At 36.6% G+C, this 15,950-nt stretch overlaps 1 protein-coding gene across 5 annotated transcripts; it reads right to left on the bottom strand.

The window, feature by feature from the left end:
- Positions 1-7,997: 7,997 nt before the first annotated feature.
- LOC135593076 (methyl-CpG-binding domain-containing protein 2-like) lies at positions 7,998-15,369 on the bottom strand. Of its 5 annotated transcripts, none has more exons than XM_065082886.1 (6): positions 15,048-15,369; positions 11,922-12,030; positions 11,285-11,854; positions 9,571-9,624; positions 9,238-9,407; positions 7,998-8,395 (listed from the first exon to the last, which is right to left on the bottom strand). In XM_065082886.1, the coding sequence occupies exons 3-6, from the start codon at positions 11,836-11,838 to the stop codon at positions 8,190-8,192; spliced, it is 984 nt and encodes a 327-aa protein (XP_064938958.1). In that variant the 5' UTR covers positions 11,839-11,854; positions 11,922-12,030; positions 15,048-15,369; the 3' UTR covers positions 7,998-8,189. The 5 variants fall into 5 exon arrangements, with proteins under 5 accessions (XP_064938958.1, XP_064938959.1, XP_064938955.1 ...); XM_065082887.1 differs by having other exon boundaries at positions 11,285-11,851; XM_065082883.1 differs by having other exon boundaries at positions 11,926-12,030.
- Between the last annotated feature and the right edge of the window lie 581 nt (positions 15,370-15,950).

Genomic DNA, 15,950 nt, shown 5'->3' with positions numbered 1-15,950 from the left:
CATTTGGTCCCTCGGTGACGTGGCGCGTACAGTTCGGCGCGTGCTTTCCTCCTCGTGCGACAGCGACGGGAGCGCCGCCCCAGCGTGAAAAAAATACTTTTTTATTCGTCGATCTACCCAAAACCTGCCCAAAAGTGATTGGAGGAAATGTTCGTGGGACCACCGCTTCTGTCAATGGTACTGGAGGTACAGCGATTACTCGGTTTAATCTTTTTATTCGGAAGGATTAATAATAGTTTAATCTTTGATTACTCGGTTTAATCTGGCGGGGCGCGGTACGGTGGGCCCGCGCCGTCTCGTTTCCCGGGATGGTACCTCATGGTCCCGGAGGGGACCCACCTTGGTCGGTCCTTCCGTGGAACCGGTTCGGCTGGCTTGCCTGGGTTTGGTTGACTGGACCGGAGTGGGCATACCAGGAGGGAGAAGCCAAAAGAGGCCCTGCACTCGTTTTGGCTTTGTGCTGCTGTGCGCTGCGGCGGATGCGAGAAGCGCCGTGTGAAGTGTTCCCTTGACTGCGAGCATGGCCGTGGTCGTCGCCATGGCCGTGGGGTTCATGAACGTCTCCAGCGAACAGAGGTTGTCTGTGCCTCATCTCAAGCACGGAGAGGAGGAAGCACAGTGACGGAACGAAGATGAGTATGGCCTGTCCGCCGTGCATCAGACGTTATGTGGCCAGTGATTAGGAAGGTGAAGACAAGCTTGGCTGAGCTACGACGACCAGGCACTGTGTGTTTGTGATCCTGATGTTGTGCAGGAAGAAGAAACGAGTTTGCAGAAGCAGAAGTACGGGGAGATGGATTCTTCCACGTTGATTGCAGCTTGTTCTCTGGTGGCGATGGTGGTGACCTTGTCATTAAATTTCAAGCAGCAGTCGATGTCATTCTAATATGGTTTTTTCTCGTATAATCTATGATTTTAACACTGATTGGAATTGATCGGAGCTATATATATTCTTCTTAGTGTATTATCTCAATGAGAATGAACGTAGATTCTTCGCTTCAATATCATCTTAATTTTTCTATCAATAAAACTATAGTCTTTGAAAGAAACATGATGAGCAGTATGGTTTTAATAATAACATTTACTAAAGAACATATGACTGTTTGTTTCTTATACAGTGAGTGGAGAACAAAGAGTGAATGCATTAAACAGAGATGAGAGAATATCTCTTCGATTGATTAATGATCATATCATCAATAAATTTGCAGTTGATAACACTTGAAACTTATAGATCCACTGTGATCTTTAAATTGCAATTGAGCATAATATCATTAGGTGTATGGAATTTTGTGTATCCTTCCTTCTAGAAACATGCAAAAGCAAAAAATAATAGGCTTGATCAGCCTAAAAATTGAAATGAGATGTCATTAACAAAGCTAAAGCTGCAAAATTTTGATTCCTGATTAGGTCCATATATGACAATTTTTTATATGATTTTGAATAGAAAAGTACAGATATCTTAATTAGGAGGGTTGATGGCATGAACTTTTTGGAACTTCATCAGGAAGCTTCCACATGAGCACCCTCTCTAAAGCATTAACATTTGAAGTAATTGATTCTTGTGCATGATGGTTGATGATTTGTATAGAGAGGCCATATCCCTTTCAGGATCTTTAAGGAATCTTAATCATAGAGAATTTACAGCTAGTTTGATGCTGGAACAATGTGAACCACCTCTCAGCCACAACACTTGATAGATTATAGATTCATGTTCATCCCAAACACAATATATTTTAATTTCCTTTTCACCTCACGCAAATACCTCTAACACCACTGCTAATCCTAAGCAAGGACAATAGTTGCTAGATAAATGCTTCACATCCTCTGAACATGACTTTGCTAACATCTAATGTCCACCATCAGTGGCTATCTTTCAACTGATGCTTATTTGATGGGATGCTTTAGCTAATAAAATGGATCTGAATGGGTTTACAGCCACAAAATTGAAGTGTCTTTGCAAGTACAGGAGGACAGAACATGTCACATGGAGCTCAATGATCAATTGCAGTCATAAGATAGGTGGCTGCAGTGAGTCAATCTACATGGTTGGATACTTATTAGACCAATCACTGGCTTCTTCTTCTGCACCAGCCTGCCCCAGCTACCACATATACTCTGTTTCTGCAGTCAGGTCTACTCCATTTGCTCATCAGATCTGTAGTTTGATTCTACTCCACAAGCCTCCCACATTTCCATTGGGCTTTTTTTATGTGCCACTTAAATAATTCATTCTGATATTTTAAGGGGTCCATTCTGTCAAGAACATGGTTTTGGTGCAGAAGAAAGGAAGTCACAACCAACATTAGATGCTAGAAAATTATGACTTACTCTTTGCACAGCTGCAACACCACAAGCAGATTCAATGTGAGTTTGACCCTAGACAATGCTTGCCCCTGGGCCACCATTACCATCAGCTGCTGCTGCATTGGTGGTTCACAGAATCCTGCAACTTTTTTAGTGTATAAACAGAGAGGGTAGGGTGGGGAGGAAGATATGATTGATTGGATGGTGATTGAACTGGCCACCTTCAAAAGGCTCAAAGGGCAGACATCTTTTGGCAGCCGGTCAGCCTGGTCTAGCTTTCAGTAGACAGTAATATTCTGCCTGAAGTTAAAGGACAAGAAGTGAGATTACTCTTGCAAGATGAGTCTTACTGTCTTAGTGTCCCTCTCTTCTAAATTCTTTAAAAAGTTGAATGAAAATTCATTTCAATTTTAACTACAAGTTGTGGGGTAAAAAGGAACATAAATTTAGATGCAATTTGAAAAGAAGTAGAAATAGAAGACTTTTCCTTTCAGCTTTTCAAATATACTGAAATAACTTGAAAGTAAATGAGATTATCATGTAATTTTTTCTAAATTTTTCAAGAGATAAAGGTAATGTGGAATCAACTTTAGCTTTTAAGATCTGGGAATTTGATGTGGTTTGAGTGGCTAAAAACATACCACAAGGCATAGTTTCAGTCCATCCCTATCCTATGCAATTCAATTATCTGGTTTGTAAATGTTGCAATAAGAGCCTTTCTGCTGTGGTTCAACAGCCACAGCCATCTGTAGCCATATGTGAATCATTCCCTACCATGCTCTCATGTTCAGAATCTATACACCAAGATTTTTTTTGTTTAACTAGTCAATATGTTTGTGCATACATATGTGTATATATAATGTAAAAATATCACAGCTTTTTAAATTATCCTATTGTTTGAACTTTATTTTCTGCAAAACTTATGAAGCCTAGTTACTTGTATCAAATCTTTGGGCTTTTTCAACTAAGTAATATTTTGATAAATAAATTTTTCACTTTTTAGGAAATACTCAGTCTTAATTTTTCTAACAATATTTAGAGCATAGAAAGATGATACATCTGTATATATCATTGTTGAAAATTTATGACTAAAGTGATCAGGATTCTAGTCATAGCTGTACCTGTGGCCTCACCTAATTCCTTGGTCTCAGGCAATTTGATCAAACTACAGAGATAAAATAGGGTTTTCTGCCCATTTTAGGTTGATCTACTGAACTTGACTTAAATGTTGGGTCCATTATATATTGCAGAAGATAAATGCTAATATAAAGTTTAGTTTTGGATCAATTAGATCAGATACTTTAAAATAAGAAAAATACTTTTATAACTTATTCATCTACTCATCAATAATGCATGGAAGCAAATAAGTACTTACTGATAACACAAACCTTCAGTTTGAAGGGCTACTTGATATGAGTGCTTAATAGGAGAAAATACTAAAAGGAGACACAATTACAGTGGTTGTTGGCAAATACAAGGAGGAGAAAAAACATGGATTCCAACAACATATATAATGTTGGTTTCTTTTCTTTAAATATATATGTTGTTAAACAGCAGCATTCTCTCTCTCTCTCTCTAACATATATATATATATATATATATATATGTATATATATATATATGTATATATATATATATGTATATATATATATATGTATATATATATATATGTATATATATATATATGTATATATATATATATATGTATATATACACATATGTATATATACACATATGTATATATACATATGTATATATACATATATGTATATATACATATGTATATATATATATATGTATATATATATATACATATAATTTCTCTATGATGGCAGTTTCTGTTCTAGAGGCAGGTCTTTTATCCTTCGGGTGCCCCTCAGGGGGACACTTCAATGTAGCAGGTCTCCGGAAATGAGACCTAATTGTTACCAAGGTTTCATGTGGTACAGCAAACGCTGGAACAGGGAAGAAGTTGATCACTGCAGAGAGGATGAACTCTAGACCTTGTCTAGTGAAATCAAAGAGGAAATGTTGGGACACCTCCTCTTCAGATTATGTACCAAAGTTGGTCAGAGATGTGCTGCATGGTATCTCACAGTGATGTCTCAGTCGGTCCTTTTGGACCTCCTTCTGATCCCTTTGTTCTGTTCTTAGCCATCAAAAGGTGTGAGCTTTTAGGTTTATTATTTGGTGGTAAACTCTTTAGCTTGTATTAGTTAACATGACTTGAATATGCATGACTTTTATTTAAGTTACAAACTCAGAGACAGGCACAGTCAGATCTGAAGGATTAAAGAGCACAAGCAATGAGATCAGTGGGGCTCATTTGAGTGGCCTACATGATCTTAGATCTTAGGAAATATGAGAAAAATTCCATTTCATGATCATCATCCTTGGACCATCCTTGTGCTATGGTCTCATAAAGTTCTGAAGGAGTCCTTTGTGGAGTTAAAAGTAACTTTCTACACATTGAAGGAGACCAACCAACCCAATTGTATTTTTGAGTCCAAACAGTCCCATAATTGCTGCCTAACCTTCTTTCTCTATCATTCTTGTTTGATGATGACAGGTCTATATGATAAAGGTCTTCTTCTATGTGGACCTTTGGACCTGTGCAAATTTATGATTTGATTTTTCTGCAGTTGGTGGGTGTTAAAATTGAACATGATTGAGGTGGTTGTGGTGAGCCTGATCATAACATTCATTGCAAATGCAGGGATCAAGCTTTGATGATTGCTTGAAGGTTCTGCAGGATGATTGGAGCTGAAGGAGTTCATGGTGCATTTGTAAGAGAAGTTTAAACCCAGTGATGGACTTCACAAACTTACTGTTTTAACCCAGAGCTCCAATGCATCAACCTTGGGTGATTCTTGACATAGCATGGAGGAGACAACAAAGGATTCCTCAGCAAATGCATCTGAACTCAGAGAAAAGATGGAGTCCATTGAACTCATGCCTTACTGAATGAATCATTGAGGCCTACTGCCTTCAGATTCAGACAAATACTCCCATGCTCAATAAATCTCCATGTGTTTTAGCTTGCTCTTAAGGAGTAACAGAGCTCCCATAACCTGCATAAATGCATTTCAATAAATGTCAGAAAATTAATAAAGAATTGTTAGCAATTATTTGCACCTGAAGAACTGCAGGTTTGGGAAGGATCATCAATCTATGCATTACATCATAGCAATTAAGATAAAATAGAAAGATTGAGATCTTCATTTCGGAAGAACCAGTAAATGTAGTTTTCTTGGTGACTCTACTTCTTTCATCTTCTTATAATCTGTACTCTAAGAAGTTCAAGAAACACTTCTTCCTTCTTACGAGCTGTGTTCATTATTTTCTTTTAGGAAAATAAGCTTTTGCTACTGCAAATGCAGACACTGCACTGATGTTTGAGTTTGATCAAGAACCAGAACATATGGACAGAATTGATTTTGCTAGCACATCCCCCATGTAATCCTCTATCTCATATGAGTAGCTAGAAAAAATTGGCCTGTGCTCTCGATTTAATTCGAGGATCTGAAATGACATGCACACAGACAAATCCAAAACGCATTAAATCCAGAGATCTAAGCATGACCGGCTCTCATGCATCCCCCCACCTTGCTCTAAGAGATCCAGCTCATCTGATTCAGACTACATTAACACCACATCACCTCAAGGTTTGCTCAAAAGTCCATCTCCTCCATACTTGATGAAGAGGACATTTCATGCATGAACAGGCCTTAAGCAGCAAGAAGATAGAGCAAGATCTGTCCCACCTGATTGATTGATTGATTGATCCCCATCTCCAGTGACCACTGCACCACACCAGGGGGACCAACTGAATTATATTAATTAGAAAATAATTTTTTTCTCTGGTATTTTTGTTAGTGATTTTAGTCATCATTATTTGAATTATAGAAATTTATTATGACTACGAGGATGATGATGATAGCTTCACACCTCATTTTAAGACTTGAATTGACTTATAAAAGTTTGATATACTATACAACCATTTAACTTGGTTTTAGATCTATTATTAATAGTCAATTACTCGATCAAGTTGGATTATGATAAATAAAATCAGAACAAATATTATTGACTACTATGAGAGGTATGCGTAAAAGAAGAAAGATCTACGTATGAGGGGACAAAGTAAGAAAGAGATGTGAATCAGATTCAAGTACATCACAACATATATTGAAGTACGTTGATATTTGATTAACATAGTTTTATATTAATTATTAACGTATCAGTCATTCATCAAGTTAGATTATGATAAATGGTATGAGAGTAGACTTAGTAGTGGATATTGTAAGAGATCAGAGCAAAAATAGACTATATATTAATGAGACTCGAGATACATCATGATATATTTTAAATTATGTTGGTTTTTGATGAGGATATTAAACCCTTTAACGTGAGATTTGATAGACTATTATTAACTTGAAAATAGGTATTTTGGATCATATGGTTCCTTAACTTTATATATATCTCATCGCTAACTTTATATTAGAATTTTAGCAAGCAAGCATGACACTCATCATCCAGTTTCTAATGTATTATATGCTTTGCTATCCATCTTATTATTACAAGGTTTCTGGTAAATGAGTAGAGGAAGGCAACCAAACTAGCAAGAACATTTTTCAAACTGTTAAACAATTCAGGAATATCTTTCTTCTATTGACTGAATGATCCTCTAAATCTTTCTTTGGCTCTCCTCTGTAATTTTTACATAATGATCAATGAGTATTGCAGAATATTTTTTTTATATAAAATTAGCAAAGCAATTCTGAATTGTGGACTTCACTCTGTTATTCTTCACTTGAGAACATAAAAGAGTCACTATCAGCATCCCTTTTCTTTGATAGTAGAACATTTTCTCTCACTTGTGATCAAAGATAACTTGAGGTATCAAAAAAGAAATGAATGCAAGTGAACACATTGCACCTTGGATAAGATGCATGATGCCTGACTGTTTCTAGTGGTAGCTAATGGTGTGGGATGACTCAGATTAGGTAAACATCAGTAGGAAGACATATGTGCTGCATCATGATTGGAGGAAGTAGTACATTCAAATCCCTGAATTCCTTTGCTACCTCAAATATGGTGGATATCATCTGAATTCAAGAAACTGGAGCTGAAAAGTGGGTGTGCTGGTGGATGATGGCAACAAAAAGAGCTTCCATTCTCTTCTTCTGTGCTATCATTTCAATGGATTAGAATCTAGTAAAGATTTGGCTTTGGGCTGAAGTCACACTTAGTGGCTTCATTCCACAAACTTCTCATTGTAGCTTTGAGTGGTGAGGAAAAGAAAACTTCAAAGGATGAGAGTATTGGGAAGCCTCAAGACATGACACCAAAATAAGATCTCCACTTTAGCAACACAGCCAATATTTCTGAGTTGCTTGTGGTGAATCTATTTTAGTGGGAGCTGCAAGTGGGAGAAATTACAATTACAATTTTTGGCCCAGTTTAATCACATTACATGAAAAGTTTGTGCTATGGGTGCACATCCTAAACCAAGTTTAAACCAATTTTGGCTGCAAAGTGGTCCCATGGAACTTATGGTGAAAAAGAGCCATCACACCATCTCCTCATCTACATATTGGAAGAGTCCATGGAATTCATGTATTCTATAACCATTTATCACCAAGATAATCTTCAGAGACTGACATGATGCAGGTAGAATTAAAAAGAAAAGGCGATTGACTTAATCATAATATCTTCATATATGTTGATGTTGGTATTCCTGTTCCATCAATTTTGTGCTTCCCATATTAAAGTTTAAGAAAATTCACCTCCCTGTTAAAACATTGTCATGTATTGTACAATCCTTCATTCTCCATGACATTAAAGTTAAGAAGAAACCAAAATAGCAACAACATCAGAATAAAGCATCACACCTCAAAAGGATTCCTGGAATGGTCACCATCTTCTAGCTTCATCTTGGGTTGATCATTAAGAGAACTACCACACATTTGTTCTGATGAAGGTGTAGCTGCCGTCGGTGTTGGGTCTTCGTTTTGTCGAGGACTTGATGAAGCTGGTCCACCAGTTAAAAGCTCTTTATGTGTAGGAGGAGCTGCCCAAGATAAGGGATTCACTGCAGCATGGACCAGATAATGTAAAGTATGATGACAACCTACCATCTAATATTGGTTACGGCAATCTCAAGAAATCAGAAAATAAGTGAAAAAGAAAAACTCAAGCCAGCAAGATTTTGCATAGAACACAAGAAATAACCAGCTCCTGTTTTTAATCATTTGCAAAATAATCAGAGAAATAGGGAATAATCAGACATGTTCTAGTACAACCCAATGACTAAAAGACTCAGGAGAAATTAGTTGTCCGAAAAGCTTAGCGAATATCTTAATATGAAAAAACAAGAAATGTAGACATGATGAAATTAGCTAAAAACTATAACAAACATTTCTTTCATTTCATTAAGATATGCATACTGCTAGTCACACTGCATGAGCAGTTCAGTTTAGGTTTTGCTAAAACACCTTTGTACATTTATATCAATTTCCTATAATGCCATTGATATGATTTCTACACTGATATTTTTTCAGCCATCAGTGAATTGTCAAAAAAACATTCAAACTTGAGGCCCAAAATCAATGGTATTCTTTTCTTTTCTTTTTTTGAGTTGATACACTAAAGAAGTCACAAGAGACTGATTAAGTCATACGGAACCTCCTTGTTCTGCATATGTAGAATCTATCATCTGCTTTATATATGCAACTTGAAGCAAATCAGTGTCACATTGAGCTGGTCAAAGGCAATTCTCTCTTCCAGCAGATCTCATGGCTTCTCTTGGAGCAACTCAAGAACTAGTCAACTAACTAATATGAAAATGGCAGCATAGAGAATTTACATATTCAGTTATCACAGCAGGTAACTTCCAAAGAAATTCTGGAATTTACTTTTGCTATTTTCACTCACCCTCTTCAGGTTCAGTTGGCCTTGGCAGTACTGTATCAGGGTCATTACAAGAATTTGTCAAACGTCCAGGACGTTTTCTGACATAGTTCTCTTGTAGAGGCCTAGGGGACTGAAATGAAAACTGAGAAAGAGTTACCCCTTGTCCGTGCTCTGGGTGTTCAAGCAAATACCTGCAAGGTTCATCGACAAAACAACATAATATGACTAAAATAACCAACATGTTGCACTTCTTTTATCAGATAGCACAACAATAATTATAAACAACCATACTAAGTGGTAAATGCAAGTCTTTCAAAATATCATGTATTTTGTGAGGAAGAACATGGACCATACCTTTGAATCTCGACCATTGACCGCAGTCTTTTCCCAGATGGTGCAGCATAATACCTGAAAAAAAAAAGTTTGGCATCAATGCTGGGAGCACTTTAAAGCTGTAAAAATGCATGAATGGATGCCACTCCAAAGCAGAAAATCAAGACTATGTGAGCCAACTTGGTTTTAAAATGTCAGATATAAATAAAAAACAAAAAAGGAAACCATGAAAATACCAAACAAAAGGTTATAAGAAAGAGATCTAAGTAAGTTAACACCAAAATTAGGTTGAAGACTTCTCTCTAAATATTAACTAAACTTGGGAAGATTTGATGCCAAGAGCCAATCTGATTATGAAATTCTTGCTAAAAAATTATGAGATTTTTTCCAAAATAATTCAAGTAAATGCTTTTCTGGTCTCAATTTATGATTAAAAGTTTAGACGTGACAAAAGGGTCTGAATGGTGCAACATTTAACTCAATATTCAAGTTCATATATCACTCAATAAATACTATTGCAAAGTTTCAAATCGAACACAGAGGTTCATTGTAGTCCATCATGTTACTTTGGAACTTCCTTGATAAGTCAACATGGTTTTTCTAGATCTTGTTGATCATATGAAAGAATAAACAGCATAAAATTCATTTCTTTATTTTAACTCTAAATTTATTTTGTTCACCCAAAATTTAACTGTTCATATTGTTTATTTTATGTTTTAAACCATCACAACTCGATCTTGTTTGGTGGGTTAAACCTCTACCCAGTTTAATCCTCTGTGTTAGAAGAAAACAAATCTCCTGGTACCAAATTCAAAAAAGGAAAAAAAGGAATAAAACACAAATGAAGACACAGAAAGATTTACGTGGTTCACCCAATTTGGGCTACGTCCATGGATCTACTGCATATCTTCACCATAGGGAAAAAATTACAAGTGTGCAGAAAACACTTGTTACCAGCCTCTCAAACTCTCAGCAACTTCAACCACTACTATACACATACTTCTTGAGAGAGCTCATCGCTATTTATAGCGTATACACACCAAGGGAGGAAAGAGAAATCACATGTGACCAACTAATATAAACAGCACTGAATACCCCCTAGCCACAAATTAGAGAAATGGTTACAACCACTTTTACCAAGTTACAAGGAGTTTTAACACCCATATCAAATGCTACCTTAGGAAAAAAAGCAAAACTTTATGTGATGACTTCCTTATCAAACTTTTTTCAACATAATTCCATCTAAATTGATATATTGTCCAAAATTGAATTTCTAGTTGCTTAGTTATTTCCAAAAGATGAATTAGAAAACAATATGCACATGATCAGTCAAGTATTGAGAGAGAATTCCTTTTGTGATAATCCTTTTGTGACTTCCAAAAGGAATTAAGACATGTTAAGCTAGCCCTAGGCAAGATGAAGTCATTGACAAAGGAATATGCACCTTATAAACTAAACATCAAGATCCATAATCAGACAAGCATTCTGGACGGGATGCATCTTAAAAAGGAACCACTCCCTACTACCTCATTTTCCTTAATTATTCAAATCAACCAGTCCTGGTCTTAACACTATTTTATATCTCTATCATATGGCTATCTATTCAGAACATACGTCATGGAGTTCCACAAAGGCACAAATGTTGTGGTATAAAATAAATAGTCAAAATTTCCATCCTGAGCAGTCTACTTGCGGAGAATAAAAGAAGGGACAACCAGAGAAATCAAAGACATACACATCTGCAAATTTTGTGCCTCCTTCGCCTCTGATCCTAAGCAATCTTTCCCAGCCAGGAGGTGGTTTAGCGATGTTAGGTTTATCAATTGCCCAGAGTCTACTGCCATCCTGCGATATGTCTTCAGGATCTTCACATGAAATATCAGGACGCCACTCACGAGCATGTTCACATATAAAAGGCTCTTCTAATATGTGTTCACGTATTTGTTCATATTTCTCTTTTGTTGGAATGATCCTCCATTTGAAACATAAATCACATTGGACTGTAAATGTCCCAATGGATGGAAAAGTACGGCCAGAAGAAATTGGTGCTAGGAAGTTTCTAGATGTTGAAGTATGATTATCCATGAGATCACTAACTGCATGAGCATCCTGACCGGTACCACTTGTACCAGGGTCATAAAGCACCAAATGATTTGAAGGACTTGCAGTAGAATGATTGTTCGTGTCATTTGCATTACCATCAGCAACATCAAATGACCTTTTACGAATATTTTTTGAAGTCTTTGGGGACCCATGAACAACAGGAGCATCTTCCAGATATGTCTGCATTTGACTCAATAACCTGCTGCAAATAAATCTTACTTAAAGATCACTGCAACATAATAAATAAGCCTATGGAATTGGAAGCATACCAACACTTGGTCAAAAAATGAGACTTTTGCACGATTATGGCTCCTATGAATCGCGAGGTCCAGAATTTGGTGTAAGCTTACTTTGGCAATTGCTTGATGGAGAATGGTTCTGGAAAATATAAGGAAGCACAAACTTTATATAATTTAATAATTTCCCAAAAACACATGCTTTCAACACAGACATTACATAGAATAGTATAAAGAAATAATTAAGGTATACGAATATGTCAAAGTAAATGTATTATGCCTTGTGTGGTGTCAACCAATTAGTCGAGACATTGTTGGAACTTGGAACAACACTTCTGCAACAAGATATTGAAGCATTCTACATTTATTTATTAACATTTTCATTAATATAAGAGTATGACTGGGTATGATTCCCAGCCTTGTTCCTGAATCATTAACTTTCTTCGTTTCACTCAACCACCATGAGCTATACTGTGGTTTTTACCATCCATTGAATTTTTTTTTCTCCGCAGCATCCTCAGTTGTTTTCTCTTTGAGAAAATTATGAGTTGATAGCTGATGCATGGAGATTCAAAAGAAATCAACATGTATGAAGTAATATTTCTAGAGCTAAAAAAATGGAACTCTTGGCATGATAATAAAGCTCCAATGACAGTATTGGATTACTCATATTCATGTTCTTCATCTGAGCAAGCTACAAGATGTGAACCTAGTTATCATGTAAACAAGTCCACTAATTTCCTGTTTATGCCATTCCCCTAATACAGTAAAATATTTGTATAGGATGACACTAATACTAATCTAAAATATGAATACGTTCCAATTCATTTATAAAGAATTATAGTTCACTGCCGCAAATCACATAAAATAATCAGAAACATGGCAGCAAAACTTCATACCATAGACTTAAGAATTGATCTAAAACCTTCCTTTCCAAGTAAAATTAAGCTCACCAGCATACTTATTAAAATACATAAGTAGAGGGAGAAACCACCACCCAGCTTGATCCCTATATAGAAGCTACAAGGCTATCCGACGCAACATTAAAAACCTTAGTGCAAGGAGCTGAAAAGAACAAAAATCAGAAAAATCTAAGCTGTAGGATATCACAACAAGAGAAAGAAGATCAACAAAGTGGACTGGTCAAAGACAACTAAAGGTTATGGGAGTTTGAGTTCGAAGATGTTTTTCCAAGCTTTTACATAGGTAGAAACTCTTACAGAGGGAACTTGTTTCCAGTTGCAACAGACAAGTGAGGAAGTTCTCTGATTTATTAGTCTCCCAAGATTATTTTGTTTGTCAAAGTAATAATACCTTCTGAAGATTCATATCTACCCCTATGAATTTAATTTTGTCTTTGTCAATAATTCCCCAGGAAAGCCAAGATGCTACTCCACAAAAAAGGTGTGCTAGTATAAAGAAAAGTTAGCATAGCATAACTTTCTGATCAATAAAATCAGACTTGTTAGTCTATTATTTGCTCTATCAAGCTGAAGTGTCATTGGACCTTAGCATCCATTCCACACCAGAACAATCTCAACAGTCTGTTGGCAGCATGATTGAATTACATTTTATAAAATATTTAAATAATTAAAGCCTACTTCAAGCCTTACATAGGCTCATGGAGAAGAAAAATAATTATTTATTTTACTCAAGATCCATACCGCACTGATTGTTGAACTCTTGCCAATGTCAGCACTACTTTGAGTTTGTCCAACGGATTACGATACTATTAATTCTGGTGCATGTAAGAAATGCAGAAGATTTCTAGTTAACCTTTATTTCATAATATCCAGATGATTTGTCGATCTTTTGTGGTAAGAATGGCATGAGCTCACTGAATTCATATAAAAGTCTCAGCTACCATGAGTACTTTATGAAGCATCATTCCAGGTTTACTAGACACATCAACAATCCTCACAGAAGTTCAATGAAAAAATAAAAGCTATGTTGGAAATTCATTTAAAACAAATTAAACTTATTCAAAGAAAACTACAACACTTCAAAATTACTGCAGGAAGGATTGTGCTTCCCTATATGTTAAGCAATAATCAGTTATATCTGACAAAGGCAAAAATCAGAAGAAATTAAAAAAATTGATTGATAACATAGGTACAACTTCCATATCAATTCAAATCTTAACTAAATCCAATTAGATCCAGCAAAAGTGCTCCACAAATTTAGTGTTGTTTTTTAATTAGAAACCAAATAAAGAAAACATCAAATCTTGCTATACATAACAAAAATCCAGCTTTAGATGTAAAAATCTTCAGGTATTTATACATATAATTTAGAAACCTTAGCTAACCACCCACAAAAGCAATCCACTACATCTAAGAAAGCCAAGCTGCATATCCAGAGGATCCACAGACAAAAGGCCTGCTACTATAACATTTTCTAATTAATCAAATAAAGACTGGTTGACAAATTATTATCTTCCAAGTCAACCAAGAGTCTTACGTAGCACAGAAACCTTGGCAAATATCATATAGAATCTTGGTCAGTCTATTAGCAGAGCTGTGGAATTTCGTCTACATAGTTCTATTGTAACTGGAGCCTACGTCAATCCTTACAAAATGCTCGATGAGGAAGAAACAGTATCACCTTTTTTTTCACTCAAAAACTAGGACACGAATTGACCACTGAGCTTTTGGCAATGTCAACACTAGTTTGACTGCGTCTGACAGATTAGAACAACATAAGTTGTGGTGGATGTCCAAGAACAGAATTCTCTAATTATCCTCCTATCCCATGATACTGACTTGATCTTTTGATATCTTGTAATAGGAATGGCATGAATTGGCCGAATTCACACCAAAGTCACAACTATATAAATATACTCCAAGCATCATTTTCAGGTTTCTCAGAGATATTACCAACCCTTAGAAAACTAATAGACGACTAAGGAAATGTTATAAGTTCCACAAAAACAGGCAAAATTTATTTGCAGCAAACCGCTGAGCATGGCTCATAACAAAAATTTTTCGGTACAAAATACCCACTTCTAACTTTCCCATATGTTAACGAAGCGTCAGTTTCAGCTACAAAGGACAAAAATTGAAATACCAAACCATACGATTTAGATAAGCTTTCAGCTCCCTGTTAGATCCAGCAGGAAAATTCCAATAAATGGGGCTTGCTTCCAAAAAGGAAACTAACCGGAGCCATATCTGCTGATCTTGCATAAAAGGTCCATCTTTAGAATGCAAGAATGAGCACGAAACCGTATATTGCAAAGGCACCTCAGCTGATGTCCCTTGGAAGCAATCCCCGGCGCCGATTTCGAATCAGCGAGCGGCGGCGAATGAATCTATGGAGAAAGGGAGCTGAGAAACCGGGCTGAGATCCAGGTGACCCAGGGATTCGAGGTGAGAGGATGAAGGTAGCAATATATCCCCGCGTCGCGATCTCGCTCGCGGTCCGAGAATTGGAGGCGAAGAGGTCGCGTACCGGGTCGGAGGCTTCGGGTTCCGGGGACAACTCGATCCTTTGTTATTCTTCTGGATGTTTCGTGTTCTCTCCCATGCAGCGTTGTTTGGATCCCGACAGTAGAAAACTGGCTGAAGAGAGACGCATCTCATTCATACCCTCATCTACCCGTCTCATTACTGGTCACAGGGATGGGCAAAAGTGTGGGTCCCACCTGGCATGCTCTCCGCGCTTAACAGCGACCAAATAAGCGGGTGGGAGTCGAGTGCGGGTATCGACGGATTTGATTTCATCCGACATCGTCCGATCTGTGATGTGTCTTTTGAGATGATCAGATCGTTTTATCTCTATTATATAATGCATAAAATAGTTTTATTAGTGATTGAAATATATTGTGGCATATGTCGAATCTATTTGTGTCTTTTACCACAACAATAACTCCTAATATCTCAATTTTTTAAAGGTCAGTTGCATAAATCTTCTGTGGTAATTAAACTCTAAAAACAATATCTTTAGTTAAACTAATAGTAATACTTTTTTTAATATCTCACCCTATTTCTCCTCTCCTCTCCTCTCCTCATACGAGTAATATTAACTATCTCATGTGAACATGTGCTGGTGTATATATAATCA

This window comes from Musa acuminata, chromosome BXJ1-9, assembly GCF_036884655.1.
Source record: "Musa acuminata AAA Group cultivar baxijiao chromosome BXJ1-9, Cavendish_Baxijiao_AAA, whole genome shotgun sequence".
NCBI lineage: Eukaryota > Viridiplantae > Streptophyta > Magnoliopsida > Zingiberales > Musaceae > Musa > Musa acuminata.
Note: the sequence above shows the minus strand (reverse complement) of the source record. Positions and strands in the feature narration are given on the sequence as shown.

Excerpts from the sequence above, each read along its gene's own strand:
- LOC135593076 (XM_065082883.1), bottom strand. The coding sequence starts at position 15,073 with ATGCAAGATCAGCAGATATGGCTCCG. Across the intron at positions 9,625-11,284 it reads GGCACAAAATTTGCAGATGT|GTATTATGCTGCACCATCTG; the intron begins GTATGTCTTTGA and ends TTTTTTTTTCAG. Across the intron at positions 9,408-9,570 it reads TCAATGGTCGAGATTCAAAG|GTATTTGCTTGAACACCCAG; the intron begins GTATGGTCCATG and ends TGAACCTTGCAG.